General features: G+C 41.0%; 1 protein-coding gene across 4 annotated transcripts in view; it reads right to left on the reverse strand.

Moving 5' to 3' along the window:
- The window catches only part of LOC127585453 (kinesin-like protein KIF18A), a 100,342-nt gene that overhangs the window by 16,383 nt on the left and 66,332 nt on the right, over window positions 1-17,627 (reverse strand). For 3 of the 4 annotated variants that reach the window (XM_052042909.1, XM_052042908.1, XM_052042911.1), the window contains exon 13: window positions 15,468-15,715. In XM_052042909.1, the coding sequence (XP_051898869.1) occupies window positions 15,468-15,715 (248 nt within the window). The remainder of the gene's footprint in view (window positions 1-15,467; window positions 15,716-17,627) is intronic. The other variant, XM_052042912.1, reaches the window with a different exon arrangement.

The raw sequence follows: 17,627 nt of genomic DNA on the forward strand, positions 1-17,627 counted from the left end.
CAGCCATTAACAGGACCCCAATGATGTAACTTGAAGGGGAACGAAAAGTGCTGAGGGAAAGTAAAAGCCATAAGTTGCACTATATAGGAACGAAGAGTGCTCTAAATGTTGAACAATAACATAAGTAATAGAGGTGTGGTGTATCAGCTTTCGAGCCTGCTCCACCGTACGATATGGTATTGGCTGATTATCTGTCTCATTCACTTTCTTGCCTGATCTTCACAAGCCCCAATTCCCTTCGTATCCAAAATCAGTCTCAGATTTAAATATACTCAGGAAAGAATCCCTCAGATTTGCAACCCTCTACAAAAAAAACTTCTCCTCTCACTTGTGAATGGCTGACTGCGCATCCTCAGACTACCCACAGATAACATATCATTCAGCCTACTATGCAACAAATGCCACAGCTTTGATGAAAAATACACCGCAGGCCAGCTTCGCCACCTCAGCCTTCCTGTATGGAATCCTTTTAAAGGAGATCCAATTCTGATAAGCAGCAAGTCTTCCCTAATTGTGTGGAGTAGATTCTTAATCTTTGTGTGTGACTAATAAAAAAATCTTATCAAAATTTATGTTGCACATTGTCTGCTGGTGATACATAGGAACTGAATGGAAATGAGTTTTTTTTGTGGAAAATGATTGGCTAATCAATTTACAACTCTAGCTTTGTGCATGAATCGCAAGTTGAAAATCTACCTAAATTATATATATGCTTAAGAGGACCTCACTAAAAATGAAGGCCTTTACTTGCTTCCCATTCCTCCAGGGCTTTCTGCTTAGCAAGTCTGCAAATGTTGTATAACCAGTTTATTCCAACTCCTCCTACTCGGGTCTGCTTAATTACATGTAGCTTGCCTGGTATTTAGAGAGCTCCTGTCAGGATTACTAAACACATTAGTGTTACTAAATGTGGCAAAGCTAACAGGATAAATACATATTAAGGGGCAGGAAAGGCTAGCTCTTAATGAATATATTGTTGAAAACAATTAAGGTCTGTTGCAAATTAAAAATCCAAAGCATTTCCCTATGGTTTTAGCACATTGAATGTCTGGTGTAAACCTCTAAATCCCTTGATTTGCTTTTAAGATAGTACAGCCTTTACAATTAATGTTGAGAAATCTTCATATATAGATACAAAAACCAATGAAAAGAAGTTGCAGGACACATTTCCAGAAGGCATTTGACAAGGTACCAAATAAAAGACTGGTGCACAAGATAAGAGTTTATGGTATTGGGGAGTGCATTAGCATGGATTGAAGATTGATTATCACATAGAAGACAGAGTTGGAATAAATAGGTCCCAGAGATCAGATCTTGACCTCAATTGTTTATGATTTACATTAATTACCTGGAGGAGGGGCAAGTGCAAGATATCCAAGTCTGCCGAAGACATAAAAATAGGTGGGAGGGCAGTTGCGAAGAGGATATCTGGACTCTACGACAGACTGCAGATAGTTTGAGTGAGTGGCAAAAACTTGGCGAATGGAGTTAATGTGGGAAATTGTGAAGTCATGCACTTTAGTAAGAGAAATCCGAAGGCAGACTTTTATCTAAATGGAGAAGGATTACAGATGAGCAAAGCGTGGAGGGATTCAGGTGTTCTTGTATACAGATCACAAAAAGTGAGCAGAGCAGGTGTAGCAACTGGTTAGGAAGGCAAGTGTCAGAGTGGCCTTTATTGCAACAGTATTGGAGTTTAGGAATAGGTAAGCATTGTCACTAATGTACATGGGAAATGCTGAGGCCACACCTGGAATACCACGCAGAACTTGTCTTATTTAAGAAAGGATATCACAGCATTGGAGGCTGTGTGTTTGAGCTTTACTTGGCGCCCTTGGCCATAAAATCCAGTGGAATGGTGAAGGAGAGGTCCACTGTTGGTGGGTCATCTTTGAAATTGGATTTCAAAATGAATATGTCCTTCAGGAGGATACAAACCAGGGCATTTCTGTCCAGTGCCCTGGATAATGTCTATTCTTCAATCAATATCACCTACACAGATGCTTTGGACATGATTAAATTGGAGTCTGTGGGAGCTGCTGCACTCAAATTGCCGCCACATTGTCTATACTGCAATAATGACTGCACTTCAGACTTCACTATGGGTTGTCCTGAGGTCACAAAAGCTTTTACATTTTACTTTTGGTCTATAGTGAGGGCCTGACCAAAAAAGCCATTCATGATTACATGTACTAACATGCTTCATGAAGGGGCAATGCTGCACCAGATTAGAATATTGCTGTCTCATTTTATCAATTCTTTGGTCATACCCCTGCATAAAACATGCCATCATATTTCAGTGATACAAGAAAGCAGACCTGAGATGAGTGTTATAACTGTGTGATGGGTCTTCTAATTTTACTATTTAATTACATGTTTTTAAAAAGTAATAGCTTCTTTTGTAATTAACCTTCACAGAAACACAGTGAGTTATTTCCATATTTAAAATCAGTAAGATTTGTTACAATAGGAAGCCCTTAGTTTCCCTGAAATTAAACTGAAGTTTCCCCTGACTTTACTTGTGTTAAAAGTGTACCTGCTCTAAAAATAAGCACAGCCTTTCCTCCTAATCAGTGATGTGAAGATTTGGATAGGGGACTGTTACCTTTCAAACAAATCCCAGCAAAAATAAACTGAGTTTGAACAAGTTCAAACCAGGACCCAAACAAAAAAGAAAATTTGCATTTATATGGCACCTTTCATGACCAAACATCACAAAGTATTTTCAATCAAGCAAGTACTTTCTAAAGTACAGGAAACATGGTGACTGACTTTCACTCAGCCTTTCAAACAGCAATGATGTGGTGTCCTGATTATCAGATTTCTTGATAATGACTGCAGAGTAAATTTTGTTCAGACTCCAAGAAGTCAGATGGGGCAAACATCACAAGGCATTAGTAAACGTCTCCTGGGAATGCTATTTGGCTAATGTGGAAGACCCCACTGCAGTGTTCCACACAATGGTCTAAGAAAGGGGATGAAGCAAAACATTAAGATAGAAGAAATTTGACTTTTTAACTGATAATGTCATACCTTACCTGAAACAACTTGTAGACAATGAAGGCCAGCCCCAACAACTCTTAAGACAGCAATGTTTACCATTTGATGAAATGTGTGTTGGAAGTGCTGCAAAAAAGCACGTTTCCCACTGACTGGTTCCGCAAATTAATTGCAGCTTTACATCTTAAGTCTGCACATATTTCGAACGGGGCTAATAATGCCCTAGGTGGTTTTCATTTACAGCAAGGAGGGGGGAACTTGGTTAGAAATGTCTCTGCTGGATACAAATATACATTCCAGCACTGAGGACTTGCTGTGCTAAACTATTACAACACAACTGTCAAGATCTATATCTTTAAAATGTTTCTATTTGAAAAAATGTTTCCACCACTTGGAATTGGTATTTAAAAATGAACACAGATGGACCAGTTAGCACAAGAATCGGTTAAAAAATATAGAATGTACATTGAGTAAAAAGATAACTTAATCTTGTTTGTCTGCCAGAACCATACATTTTTGTATCATTACTAACATCAACCACTGAGTACAGCCCATTCATGACAAATTTATAAACAAAAAGAGGGCTGTGCATTCAGAAGGGGACAAAATAATCAGCTAACTTTGTTTCAAAAAGATGTAAAACTTTCTAGAGTAAAATAGCTAAAAGCTACACTCAGGCAATGCATTTCTGATTTCTGGCATTATGTTAGTTTTAAAACATAACTGGTGTCACTATCGATAATACAGTGCTGTATAAATCGATGTAGCTACAAGTATAATTACCCTTAAAGTAAATTGCTCCAGTATCTTGCAATGTCTCATAAGTACCAACTCGTAATGCAGGTGTATTTATTGTGCCAGTCAACAAGCTATGTGACAGTGGAGGGCTTCAGGTGGACAGAATCCTTCCCTGCAAGGGTATCCACATTCATTTCCAGTGGGAACTGAAGTTAACAGAACAAAATTGGAAAACTTTGGAAATACTAAACAGGTCAGAGAGCATCTAAGGAGAGAGAACAGAGTGATTGACCTGAAAAGTTTAACCTCGTTCCTTTCTCCACAGATGCTGCCTGAACTGCTGTGTTTCCAGCACTTCTTGTTTTCACTTCAGACTTCCAGCATCTGCAGTATTTTGCCTTTGGATCAAGCAGAAAATTTGGTTAAGGTGGCATTCTGGATACAGGCCTTTATTTACATGATAGCATTGCACCAGTGAAGATGCAGAGAAGGGTTTGAGGATGTTGTCAGGGCTGGAGAACTACAGTAATGAGAGGATGACTAGGCTGCAGCTTCAAGTTCCTGAGTGTCAACATCTCAGAGGATCTATCCCGGGCCCAACACATTGATGCAATCACGAAGGTGGCACATCAGCAGCTACTTCGTTAGGAGTTTGAGTAGATTTGGTATGTCACTGAAGACCCTTACAAATTTCCATAGATGTATGTTGGAGAGCATTATGATAATTATGGAGAAGGATAGGACTGGTCCTCAGGTTGAGATTATAAACTGCAGTAAAGCCAATTTTGATGGCATCAGAAGGGATCCGGCAGGCATGATTGGGATAGGTTGCTTTCTGTCAGATAGATGCTTCTTAAGTGGGAAATTATCAAAAGTGAAATACTGAGAGTACAGAATCTATATGTTCCTGTTCGAATAAAAGGCAGGGCTAACGGGTTTAGGGAACCTTGCTTACCAAGGGACATTGAGGCCCTAATAAAGAAAAAGGAGGTGCACATCAGGTATAGGCAGTTAGAATCAAATGAGGCGCTTGAGGAGTATAAGAAATGCAAGAGAACACTTCAGAGAGAAATCAGGAGGGCAAAAAGAGGACATGAGGTTGCTCTGGCAGACAGGGTGAAAGAGAATACCAAGGGTTTCTATAGCTATATTAAGAAAAAAAGGGTAGCAAGGGACAAAATTGGTCCTCATGAAGATCAGCATGGTCATCTATGCATGGAACCAAAAGAGATGGGGGAGATATTAAATGAATGTTTTGCATACATATTTACTGTGGAGACAGATACAGACTACAGAACTGAGGCAACACAATAGTGAGGTCATGGACCGTATCTGGATTATGGAAGAGGAGGTGCTGGCTGTCTTGAGGCGAATGAAAGTGGATAAATTTCCAGGCCAGACAAGATGTCCCCTTGGACCTTGTGGGAGAAAGTGCAAAGATATTTAAAATGTCCTTAGCCACGAGTGAGATGCTGGAGGACTGGAGGATAGCTAATGTTGTTCTGTTGTTCAGGAAAGGGTCTAAGAATAAGCCAGGAAATTAGAGGTCAGTGAGTCTGATGTCAGTCGTGGGTAAATTATTGGAAGGTATTCTAAGGTATTCTTACTTGATAGAGGTGTACAAGATGATAAGAGGCATAGATCGAGTGGACAGTCAGAGACTTTTTCCCAGTGTGACAATGGCTAACATGAGGGGACATAATTTTAAGGTGATTGGAGGAAGGTATAAGGGGGATGTCAGGGGTAAGCTTTTTTTGGTTTACACAGAGTGGTGGGTGCGTGGAATGCACTGCCTGCAGAGGTTGTGGGGACAGATACGTTAGGGACATTTAAGAGACTCTTAGATAGACCCATGAATGATAGAAAAATAGGGGGCTATGTGGGAGGAAAGGGTTAGATAGATCTTAGAGCAGGATAAAACGTCAGCACAACATTATGGGCTGAAGGGCCTGTACTGTGCTGTAGTGTTCTATGTTCTAAGGGACAGGTTATGTAAGTATTTGGATAGACAGGGCCTGATTAGGGATAGTCAACATGGGTTTGTGCATGGTATGTCACGTCTAACCAATCTTAGAGTTCTTTGAGGAGGTTACCAAGAAGGTCGATGAGGGAAAGGCGGTGGACATTGTCCACATGGACTTTAGCAAGGCCTCTGACAAAGTCCCGCATGGGAGGCTGCTCCAGAAGGTTAAGCCGCTTGGCATTCAGGATGAAGTAGTCAATTGGATTCAACATTGGCTTAGTGGGAGAAGCCAGAGAGTGGTAGTAGATGGTTGTTCTCTCTGACTGGAGGCCTGTGACTAGTGGTGTGCCACAGGGATTGGTGCTCAGAGGGCAGTGCGAGTGTGGAACGAGCTGCCAGCGGAAGTGGTAGATGTGGGTTTAATTGTAACATTTAAGAGAGGTTTGGATAGGTACATGGATGGGAGGGGTTTGGAGGGATATGGTCCGGGTGCTTGTAGATGGGACTGGGCAGAAGATCAGGTGGCATGGACAAGATGGGCCAAAGGGCCTGTTTCTATGCTGTATGACTATTCTGACTGGTTACATCACAGCCTAGTATGGAGGCTCCAATGCATGGGACCGCAAGACACTGCAGAGGGTTGTAGATTCAGCCAGCTCTATCATGGGCACAACCCTTCACTCTACTAAGGACATCTCTAAGACGTGGTGCCTCAAGAGGATGGCATCCATTATTAAGGACCCTCACCATTCGGGACATGCCGCCTACTCGTTACCATCATCAGGAAGGAGGCACAGGAGCCTGAAGACCGAAACTCAGCAATTCAGGAACAGCTTCTTCCCCTCCGCCATCAGATTTCTGAATGGTCCATAAATCCGTGAACACCACTTCGTTATTCTTTCTTTTTTTGCACTATTTAATTACTTTGTAATTTATAGTAGCCTTATGTTTTTGCACTGTTCTGCTGCCGTAAAACAACAAATTTCACAGCATAGAAGTCAGTGATAATGAGCCTGATTCTGATTCAGTTGTTTTCTTTTAACAAAGGAAACACAGCAGAGATTTAATTGAATATGCAAAATTATAAGATGCACAGACACGGTGAGCAGGAAAGGCCTGCAGAGTTGGTTAATTGGTAGAGTTCGGGGATTGAGGAAAACTTTTGGTCAGAATGGACATAATAGGCAGAACGACCTCCTTCTGCATTGTAACCTTGTGCGACAAGGAGTTACATGAGCAAATTGAGAAGATGCTCAAGGTGATATCTGGATGGACATTTCAATGTCCTTTTATCTGGATGACTGGAATAATGTGGCCTTTTGCAACATAAAAGGGTTGAGGTATACAGGCAAGTATAGGTGGGTAACATATCATACCTCTTCATGCAAAGAGTGTAAACTCACTGATTTTGTTTTTAGGTAGTTGTTACAATTCAGGTATTTCAAACTTGCAATCAAGTGTAGTTTTACATATAGATGTCCAGATGAAGGGTCTCAACCCAAAACATCGACTATTTCACTCCATACATACTGCCCAACCTGCTGAATTCCTCCTTTTGTGTTGTTTCAGATTCCAGCATTTGCACTCTTGGGTCTCCTTAGTTTTATGTTTACTTTTAGTTCTCAGGACTACCTGGCTTACATAGGCTCAGTCACCATCAACTTGTACTGTTTAATCTTATATCCTTGTGCATAGTTGTAAAGGAATGCTAATGTTTCAGCTGAAGCCCTATTTTCAATAATTTCTTTAATGCTAATGATTTAAGTAACTTTAATTTTAAGGTTGCAATTCTTCAATAGGATCATGGTCGAATCGGACAGCACAGAGATTCCGCCCACCTCATCCATGCCCACCGTGATGCCTATCTACACTAATCCCACTGGGTCCATGTCCCTCTGTGCCATTCCTGTCGAAGTACCTGTCCAGATGCCTTTTAAACATTGTAATTGTATCTGCCTTTACCACTTCCTCTGGTAGCTCTTTCCAGATAACCACCACCCTCTGTGTTAAAACTCACCCCTCAAATCTTCTTCAGATTTCTCCACTCCCACCTTTCACATGCCCCCAGTTCTAGTCTCCCGGTGCAGACTCCATCCATCCTTTCTACGCCCCCCATAATTTTATAAACCTTTACAAGATCACCCCTCTGCCTCCTCTGTTCCAGTGAGAATAAACCCAACCTATCCAATTTCTCCTTATAACTACAGCCCTTCATTCCAGGCACCATCGGCATGGACTAGATGGGCCAAAGGGCCTGTTTCCATGCTGTGGTACTCTATGATTCTATAACGATCTTGTGAAATGCAGCCACAGGAAAGAAACAGCATTTACTATTCTTTCCACTATAAAATGTGATTAGTCCACAACTCAGCTCCTGGGTGTGTGAAGAATAGTTTTTACAACACTGCATATAAATAGAAAAACCTCATTTAAATCCTAATTCTGATAAGTTTTGTGTCCAAATACTTGACTGGCAAATAAGGCTCAACAGTAGCACAGCGGACAAGCAGCAGAAAGCAGTGATCCATGTGCAAAGTTAAAGAAAGACCTAGCTTTGGATCATACAACAATGCTAGATTGGTAATACATCCTCATTTCTCCCTACATGAGCAAGGATTTGGGTATTCTTCTGGGTTGAAGATGATGAAGATTATCCAAGCTTTCAGAAAATCATAGCAACCAATTAAAACAGATTGAGAGGTGCAGCTTATTTTATTGTTTTGGTAAATGTTCCTTTCTGAACTAGAAAAGTAAGCCCTGAAGCTTAGCACTAATGATTGGTTAAGATTTATGATATGTTCCTAAAGATCTAATTAAAATTGTATACTATAGAACCATAGAAAAACTACAGCACAGAAAACAGGCCATTTGGCCCTTCTAGTCTGTGCCGAAACATTATTCGGCTAGTCCCATTTACCTGCCCCCAGCCCATACCCCGCCAGACCTCTCTCGTCCATGTATCTATCCAATTTACTCTTAAAAGTTAAGAGCGAGCCCGCATTTACCACATCAGATGGCAGCCCATTCCACACTCCCACCACTCTTTGAGTGAAGAAGTTCCCTCTAATGTTCCCTCTAAACCTTTCCCCTTTCACCCTAAAGCCATGTCCTATCATACTTATCTCCCCTAATCTAGGTGGAAAGAGCCTACTTGCATTAACCCTGTCTATGCCCCTCATCATTTTATAAACCCTTATCATATCTCCCCTCATTCTTCTCCGCTCCATGGAATAAAGTCCTAACATGCTCAATCTTTCCTTATAACTCAACTCCTGAAGACCCGGCAACATTCTTGTAAATCTCCTCTGCACTCTTTCAATCTTACTGACATCCTTCCTGTAGTTCGGCAACCAGAACTGCACACAATATTCTAAATTTGGTCTCACCAATGACTTATACAACCTCACCAAAACATTCCAACTCCTATACTCAATACTTTGATTTATAAATGCCAGGATTCCAAAAGCCTTTTTGTACAACCCTGTCTACCTGTGACTCTACTTTCAAGGAATTATGTATCCAAACTCCCAGATCCCTTTGTTCCTCCGCACTCCTCAGTGCCCTACCATTTACTGTGTATGTCCTCCCTTGATTTGTCCTTCCAAAATGCAACACCTCACACTTGTCCGCATTAAATTCCATCTGCCATTTTCTGGACCATTTTTCCATTTGGTCCAGATCCCTCCGCAAGCTTTGAAAGCCTTCCTCACTGTCCACTACACCTCCAATCTTAGTGTCATCCACAAACTTACTAATCCAATTTACCACATTATCGTCTAGATCATTGATATATACAACAAACAACAATGGCCCCAACACAGATCCCTGAGGCACACCATTAGTCACAGGCCTCCAATCTGAGAAACAACCATCCACAACCACTCTGTCTTCTCCCACTCAGCCAATTTCGAATCCAGTTTACAACCTTTCCAATGGATACCCATTGACTGAACCTTCTGAACTAATCTCCCATGTGGGACCTTGTCAAAGGCCTTACTAAAGTCCATGTAGACAACATCCACAGCCTTGCCTTCATCTACTTTCTTAGTGACCTCCTCAAAAAACTCCACAAGATTCGTTAAACATGATCTACCATGCACAAAGCCATGCTGACTATCCTTAATCAACCCTTGGCTGTCCAAATACTTATATGTCCTATCTCTCAGAACACCTTCCAATAATTTACCCACTACTGATGTCAGGCTCACTGGCCTGTAATTACCTGGTTTACTCTTCGAGCCTTTCTTAAACAATGGAACAACATGAGCTATCCTCCAGTCCTCCGGCACCGCACCTTTGGCTAAGGACATTTTAAATATATCTGCCAGGGCCCCTGCAATTTCTACACTAGTCTCTCTCAAGGTCCGAGGAAATATCTTGTCAGGCCCGGGGGATTTATCTACCCTTATTCGCTGCAAAGCATCAAGTACCTCCTCCTTATTAATCTCTATATGTTCCATGCATGTAGCTTGTTGTTGTAATTAATTTACAGGAGCATCCATGGGCTCCTGCACTGCTGCCTCTGATTCCCTATCGATAAAGGAATGGAAAATCGTAAGGTAATCTCTGGTTAAGAGTCAGTTTATCCTTTTAGTATCTCCTTTAATCATTGGTTGCAATCAATTTTATTATTTCAATGTTTAATTCTATGGGAAGCTTCTTCTGAAACATTTCAATGATCTGCAAAGATGATCAATCTACAAGTAGGGACATTGGGATCTGAAGCAGTGACAGAATACTGGACCATGGTAAAAGACTGTTTTCCTTTTATCTGGGGTCCACAAAATAATGTAGGAAATGATTTTTTGAAAAAAATATAATTGTTGGATAAGAAGGATTGATAAAGGGGGTTGCCAACAAAACTAATAAAACTGACTGGACATTTTCAGCCTGAACTAAATCTTCCTCTACATTAACCCCCATCACTACATCCAATTATATTCTGAATGATCTTAATGCTTTCCCCTCAATTTTCTTAATTGAATGGACTTTGTAAAATCATGAATAATAAATTATCATGGTATAATGTTTACAGAAGACAGAAACACAGTAGGGAACCAAATCAGAAAAAAGGACATACCATCAAAGTTGCTGTGGACACAGCAGAGGCTGTTTGCTTTTATGTCTAAAAATTGCCTGTTTTAACAATGGGGAAGACCACCAAAATATACTTTCCTAAATTAGGAATTCTGTTAAAAGGGACATCTCAATTAATTAGAAGAATGAGGCAGAAGCAATGGGAAAAATTAAACTAGGCTGCTTGTTGAAGTGCCAGATTACTTCCTGATGCCTATGGTTAGAAGCAATTTTGCAGAAGAGATCAAATTTAAATAATACTCTATGATAATAAAAAAAATCCATTTCAAACTTTTCTTTAGAATTATAAACTGCCATTCCAGACACTACTCACCATACAATATCCATTACCATCAATATTAGATAAGTAAGATTAAAACATCAACTTTCTATTGGTCTAATAGAGGGCCCCAGGCAATGTCCTCCTCGAAGATCAACATATCCCTGATTTCCCAATGAGGCGTCAGTAGATCATCGGGGAGGATGCCTCAGGAAATGCAGCCTGAGGACGAGTCATCCCTCGCAAGGCAAAGCAGATCGCAAGCTGGCTGAGGCAGCCATGCCAATTGACCAAGTGGGAAAAACATGATGAGTGAATGCAGGCAGTGAGCCAAACTGAGTATGTACCGGCCTGCTGCTCTGTACTTCCATGTGAACAATTAACATAATTTTCTGAAATAATTCATTTTAATGCAAGTATTTTGTTCATGCACCCATGGAAGTATTGGACAAATTTTCTCAAACCTTTCAAGTAAGTTCAATTCCATGCCTATCTTAAGAATGAATCACATGATAACCAAATGACTAGATGATGTTAAGCATGGTTTTAAGTGTTGTGGTATTGCGAAATGAAGGGGTAGATGGTACAAAACATTCACTAAAAGAACAATGTTAATGTTGCCACTATTGATGTTAAATGCAACACAGTCTCAATAGGAAGTGAATTTTCACACTTAAAAGCAAATTTGGGTAAGTTAACTTGGAGACAGACATACCTGGGAAAAAAATCTTTAAGCATCAACAAGGTCAATATTATTGCAAAGGCAGCATTAAATAGTTAAATCTACTGTATATCAGGCAGTCTTCCTTATGTTGCTCGTACAATTTGTACAGAGCAGTGTCTGAAAATTATAAACAAGTAATAAAGTTCAAGTAATTATTACCTGTTGCTGCATTGCATATCTAGACTCAATGCGAGCTTAAATTATAGTGGTAAAAACATCTCTCCTGCTGTCAGGTGATGGATCTGAAGGATCCAGATTAGTTAAATAATTACCGCACCATTGTTATACTTTAAAATATTACAAGCCTGTACTGAAAGCAGTTTTCTTGATTAACAGAAAACAGATTTCCCACTTCTAAATGAGATACAATTTACTTTTCAGGGTACTGTTGACCCTCACAAATTTGTTATGCAAATACAGAATCTATTAAGTGAATAACTTGAAAGAAAATCTGGCCTGTGATTACTATAAACCCCTGTCACAGCAGGAGACTAGCCATTTACTGATGCACACACCTCCTAGCTAGCTATGATTAACGTGACAGATACGTATTCATCAAAACACAGATATATTGGGTCCTCAAACACAATGAGCAGACTTTCAGCGCAGATTCAATTTTAGGCAATTTGAAATGTGAATTTTGGCTGATTTTCCTACTCCACCTCCAAGAATATTAAAATTAAATTAGTTTAGATCATGAATTGAAACTTGGTCGATCCAGTCTGGCGTAAGCAGTGTATTACTCACCAGGCAAGTCTTCATTCTGGCCCTGGGAATGCAGGACAAGTGAGGGTGACATGAACATGAGTGAATGCATGGCCTGGGGGATGTATCCTCCCAAACAAAAAGAAACAGTACTCCTGACATCTGAGCTGTCTGTTAGTGATAAAAATTGATAAACCCAGTAGCAAATGCTCATTAAAAAGTGTTGAACAAATTTACATACATACAGCACAGAAACAGGCCCTTTGGCCCATCTAATCCATGCCGACCTGATCTTCTGCCCAGTCCCATCTACCTGCACCCGGACCATATCTCTCCAAACCCCTCTCATCCATGTACCTATTCAAACCTCTCTTAAATATTACAATTCAACCCGCATCTACCACTTCCCCTGGCAGCTCGTTCCACACTCGCACCACCCTCTGAGTGAAGAAACTCCCCCTCAGATTCCCCTTGTATATTTCACCTTTCACCCTAAACCTATGACCTCTAGTTCTAGTCTCATGCAACCTGAGGGGAAAAAGCCTTTGGCAGATAATGTGAAGATAAATCCGAAGGGTTTCTACAAGTATATTAAGAGTAAAAGGATAGTAAGGGACAAAATTAGTCCCCTAGAAGATCAGAGTGGTTGCTTATGTGTGGAGTCTCAGGAGGTAGGGGAGATCTTAAACAGTTTTTTTACATCAGTATTTACTCAGGAAACTGGCATAGTGTATATGGAAGGAAGGGAAACAAGCAGTAGGGTCATGGAACATATAGAAATTAAAGAGGAGGGGGTGCTTGCTGCCTTACAGCGAATAAAGGTAGGTAAATCTTCCGGGCCTGACATGATATTTCCTTGGACCTTGAGAGAGACTAGTGTAGAAATTGCAGGGGCCCTGGCAGATATATTTAAAATGTCCTTAGCCACGGGTGCGGTGCCAGAGGACTGGAGGGTAGCTCACGTTGTTCCGTTGTTTAAAAAAGGATCTAAAAGTGAACCAGGTAATTACAGGCTGGTGAGCCTGACATCAGTAGTAGATAAATTATTGGAAGGTGTTCTGACAGATCGGATATACAAGTATTTGGACAGCCAAGGGCTGATTAAGGATAGTCAGCATGGCTTTGTGCGTGGTAAATTGTGTTTAATGAATCTTGTAGAGTTTTTCGAGGCGGTTACCAAGAAAGTAGATGAAGGAAAGGCTGTGGATGTTGTCTACATGGACTTTAGTAAGGCCTTTGACAAGGTCCCACATGGGAGGTTAGTTCAGAAGGTTCAGACACCAGGTATCCATGGAGAGGTTGTAAACTGGCTTCAAAATTGGCTGTGTGGGAGAAGACAGAGAGTGGTAGTGGATGATTGTTTCTCAGACTGGAGGCCTGTGACTAGTGGTGTGCCTCAGGGATCTGTGCTGGGACTATTGTTGTTTGTTGTCTATATCAGTGATCTAGATGATAATGTGGTAAATTGGATCAGCAAGTTTGCTGATGACACTAAGACTGGAAGTGTTGTGGACAGTGAGGAAGGCTTTCAAAGCTTGCAGAGGAATCTGGACCAGCTGGAAAAATGGGCCAGAAAATAGCAAATGGAATTTAATGCAGACAAGTGTGAGGTGTTGCAGTTTGGGAGGACAAATCAAAGTAGGACATACACAGTAAATGGTAGGGCACTGAGGAGTGCGGAGGAACAAAGGGATCTGGGAGTTCAGACACATAATTCCCTGAAAGTGGCGTCACAGGTAGACAGGGTTGTAAAAAAAAAAGGCTTTTGGCATCCTGGCATTCATAAATCAAAGTACTGAGTATTCAAGTTGGGATGTTATGGTGAGGTTGTATAAGACATTGGTGAGGTCAAATTTGGAGTATTGTGTGCAGTTCCAGTCACCTAACTATAGGAAGGATATCAGTAAGATTGAAAGAGTGCAGAGGAGATTTACTAGAATGTTGCCGGGTCTTCAGGAGTTGAGTTACAGGTAAAGATTGAACAGGTTAGGACTTTATTCTTTGGAGCGCAGAAGAATGAGGGGAGATTTGATAGAGGTTTACAAAATTATGAGGGGTATAGACAGAGTAAATGCAAGTAGGCTCTTTCCATCTAGATTAGGAGAGATAAGTACGAGAGGACATGGCTTTAGGGTGAAAGAGGAAAGGTTTGGGGGAACATTAAGGGGAACTTCTTTACTCAGAGCGGTGAGAGTGTGGAACGAGCTGCCAGCTGACGTGGTAAATGCGGGCTCACTCTGAAGCTTTAAGAATAAATTGGATAGATACATGGACGGGAGAGGTCTGGAGGGTTATGGACTGGGCGCAGGTCAATGGGACTAGCAGAATAAAGTTTCGGCACAGACTAGAAGGGCCAAATGGCCTGTTTTCTGTGCTGTAGTGTTCTATGCATTCACCCTATCTATACCCCACATAATTTTGTATACCTCTGTAAGAACTCCCCTCATTCTCCTGAGCTCCAGGGAATAAAGTCCTAACCTATTCAACCTTTCCCTGTAACTCAAGTCCTCAAGTTCCGGTAACATCTGTGTAAATTTTCTCTGCACTCTTTCAAGCTTGTTGATATCTTTCCTGTAGGTAGGTGACCAGAATTGCACACAATACTCTAGGTTTGGCCTCACCAACATCTTATACAACTTCAACATAACATCCTAACTCCTGTACTCAATGCCCTGATTTATGAAGGCCAAAGTGCCAAAAGCTCTCTTTACTACCCTATCTACCTGTGATGCCACTTTCAAGGAATGAAGGATCTGTATTCCCAAGTCCCTTTGTGCTATCAGTAAATTTACAAGAATTAAATTACAAGTCAAATGCAGTTCGTGTCAAATGGTGAAAAACTCTCAAGAATGGGGGAAAAAAAGCTTTTTTAATGATGACAGTAGGTTCTAAGGAGATAAGTTCTTCAGTTATATAAACAATGTCTCTGAGTGTCCGCTTATATGACTACAGGACACAAAGTAAGGAGGAAACAGGCTTACCAGTAAATTCAAATAGGTTCTCAGGTAGAAGATGCAGTTTAGAAAATGTAGTAAGACCTGTTAATTCTGAATGCTGATTCTCTTTAGATTCTTCTGTGTTTATTTGGTCTGCCCATAGGACAGCTTTCTCTCCTCGCACAAGACGCTCCAGCTCATTGAACTGTGATACCGTGTCTGCAGTTGCAAGGCTAGCTTCTTTCAGTGTGTTAAACTGCTTCCGTACAATCTGAAGTAGGGTGGTCACTAACCTGGAATTGCAAAAAGAAGCAAAACAGTTTAACTCCTTAAGTATTGTGACAACTCAGTCTATGGACAGGAGGACTTTTTCCTTGGAACAACTCCACCTGGATTAAATTTTTGCTTGTAATCAGTAAATTGTTGCCAGTATTTTGGCATCCAACACTCGGTGTGACTGAGTAGCAGTGAAATACTCCTTTCCCTTCCTTTAGTAAACTTTCACCAACTATCTTTACATACTTGGTTTAAATTTAACTGTGAAGTGCTGCTGGCATATAACTTGCCCTTCTTATTATCATCCCTCTGGTCTTTTGCACAAATTACTTCTATTAAAGAATCTACTTTAAAGCTCCTTTCAGGGAATTTTATTTATCTTTCTTTATGTCATTGTTTTTTTAAAATGTTCGTTTTATCACAAAAAAAATCTTTGTCTTAGCCATTCCTGAAAAAATTTGTGTTCACTCCACACATGTTGTTTGCAGTATTACCAACATTTGATTCAGATTTCCAGTGTCTGCAGTTTTCTTGTTTATATGATGATTGCACCAAGGGTGCTATGCACTGAGGCCTGTTCTGGCTTGAGAATGTACCAGAAACACACAGAAGGTACTCAGCCTCTGTAGTGAGAAAAGACAGGTTGTGACAGTTTACACATAGATCCTCCATCAAGGTAAAGGTCCTGGAAATCACTTGAGGTTGTGATGCTTTCTGGCATTAGCAGAGTTCAGAGTGGAGACAGAGATCAAAATTGTAACTATGTTTGTGGAAGAGGCACTATAATTAGTTGTTCTCTGACCCAAAATCCATGCATTTGCTAGACTGAGTATCAAATCTAATGGGTCAGTGAATCAAAGACAGATACACACAGGGCTCTTTCCAAGCTATTGCGAGTTTACTGCAAGCCTTGCACCATCAATCCTCCATACCCAGTAAAGGTAATACTAGACCAAGAGAGACTGCAAATGAACTCAGCAGGTCAGAATCAGAATCAGGTTTATTACCACTGACACATCTCATGAAATTTGTGGTTTTTGCAGCAGCAGTATAGTGTAAGACATAAAGAGATCAAAATTACTGTAAGTTACAAAAATAAATTTTGGCCTTGATGACGCTGACGACAGTGTTGGTAAGGTTAATGTTCTAGAGCATGTAGATATCAAGAGAGAGGATGTGTTGGAGCTGTTAGAAAATATTACGACAGATAAGTCCCCGGAGCCTGATGGAATATTCCCCAGACTGCTCTGCGAGGCGAGGGAGGAGATTGCTGAACCATTGGCTAGGATCTTTGAATCCTCGTTGTCCACGAGAATGGTACCAGAGGATTGGAGGGTGGCAAATGTTGTCCCCTTATTCAAAAAAAGTAGTATGGATAGTCCAGGGAATTACAGACCAGTGAGCCTTATGTCTGTGGTGGGCAAGCTGTTGGAAAGGATTCCTAGAGATAGGATCTATGAGCATTTAGAGAATCATGGTCTGATTAGGGATAGCCAGCATGGCTTTGTGAAGGGCAGATCATGTCTCACAAGCCTGATAGGATTCTTTGAGGTGGTGACCAGGCAGATTGATGAGGGTAGTGCAGCAGATGTGGTCTACATGGATTTTAGTAAGGCGTTTGACAAGGTTCCACATGGTAGGCTTCTTCAGAAGGTCAGAGGGCATGGGATCCAGGGAGGCTTGGCCGTGTGGATTCAAAGTTGGCTTGCCTGTAGAAAGCAGAAGGTTGTGGTGCAGGGAGTGCATTCAGATTGGAGGGCTGTGACTAGCGGTGTCCCACAAGGATTGGTTCTGGGACCTCTACTTGGATGAGGGGGTAGAAGGGTGGGTTGGCAAGTTTGCAGACGACACCAAAGGTTGGTGGTGTTGTGGATAGTATAGAAGGTTGCTGTATGTTACAACAGGACATTGATAGGATGCAGAGCTGGG

The sequence above is a fragment of the Pristis pectinata genome, chromosome 33, assembly GCF_009764475.1.
Source record: "Pristis pectinata isolate sPriPec2 chromosome 33, sPriPec2.1.pri, whole genome shotgun sequence".
Classification (NCBI taxonomy): domain Eukaryota; kingdom Metazoa; phylum Chordata; class Chondrichthyes; order Rhinopristiformes; family Pristidae; genus Pristis; species Pristis pectinata.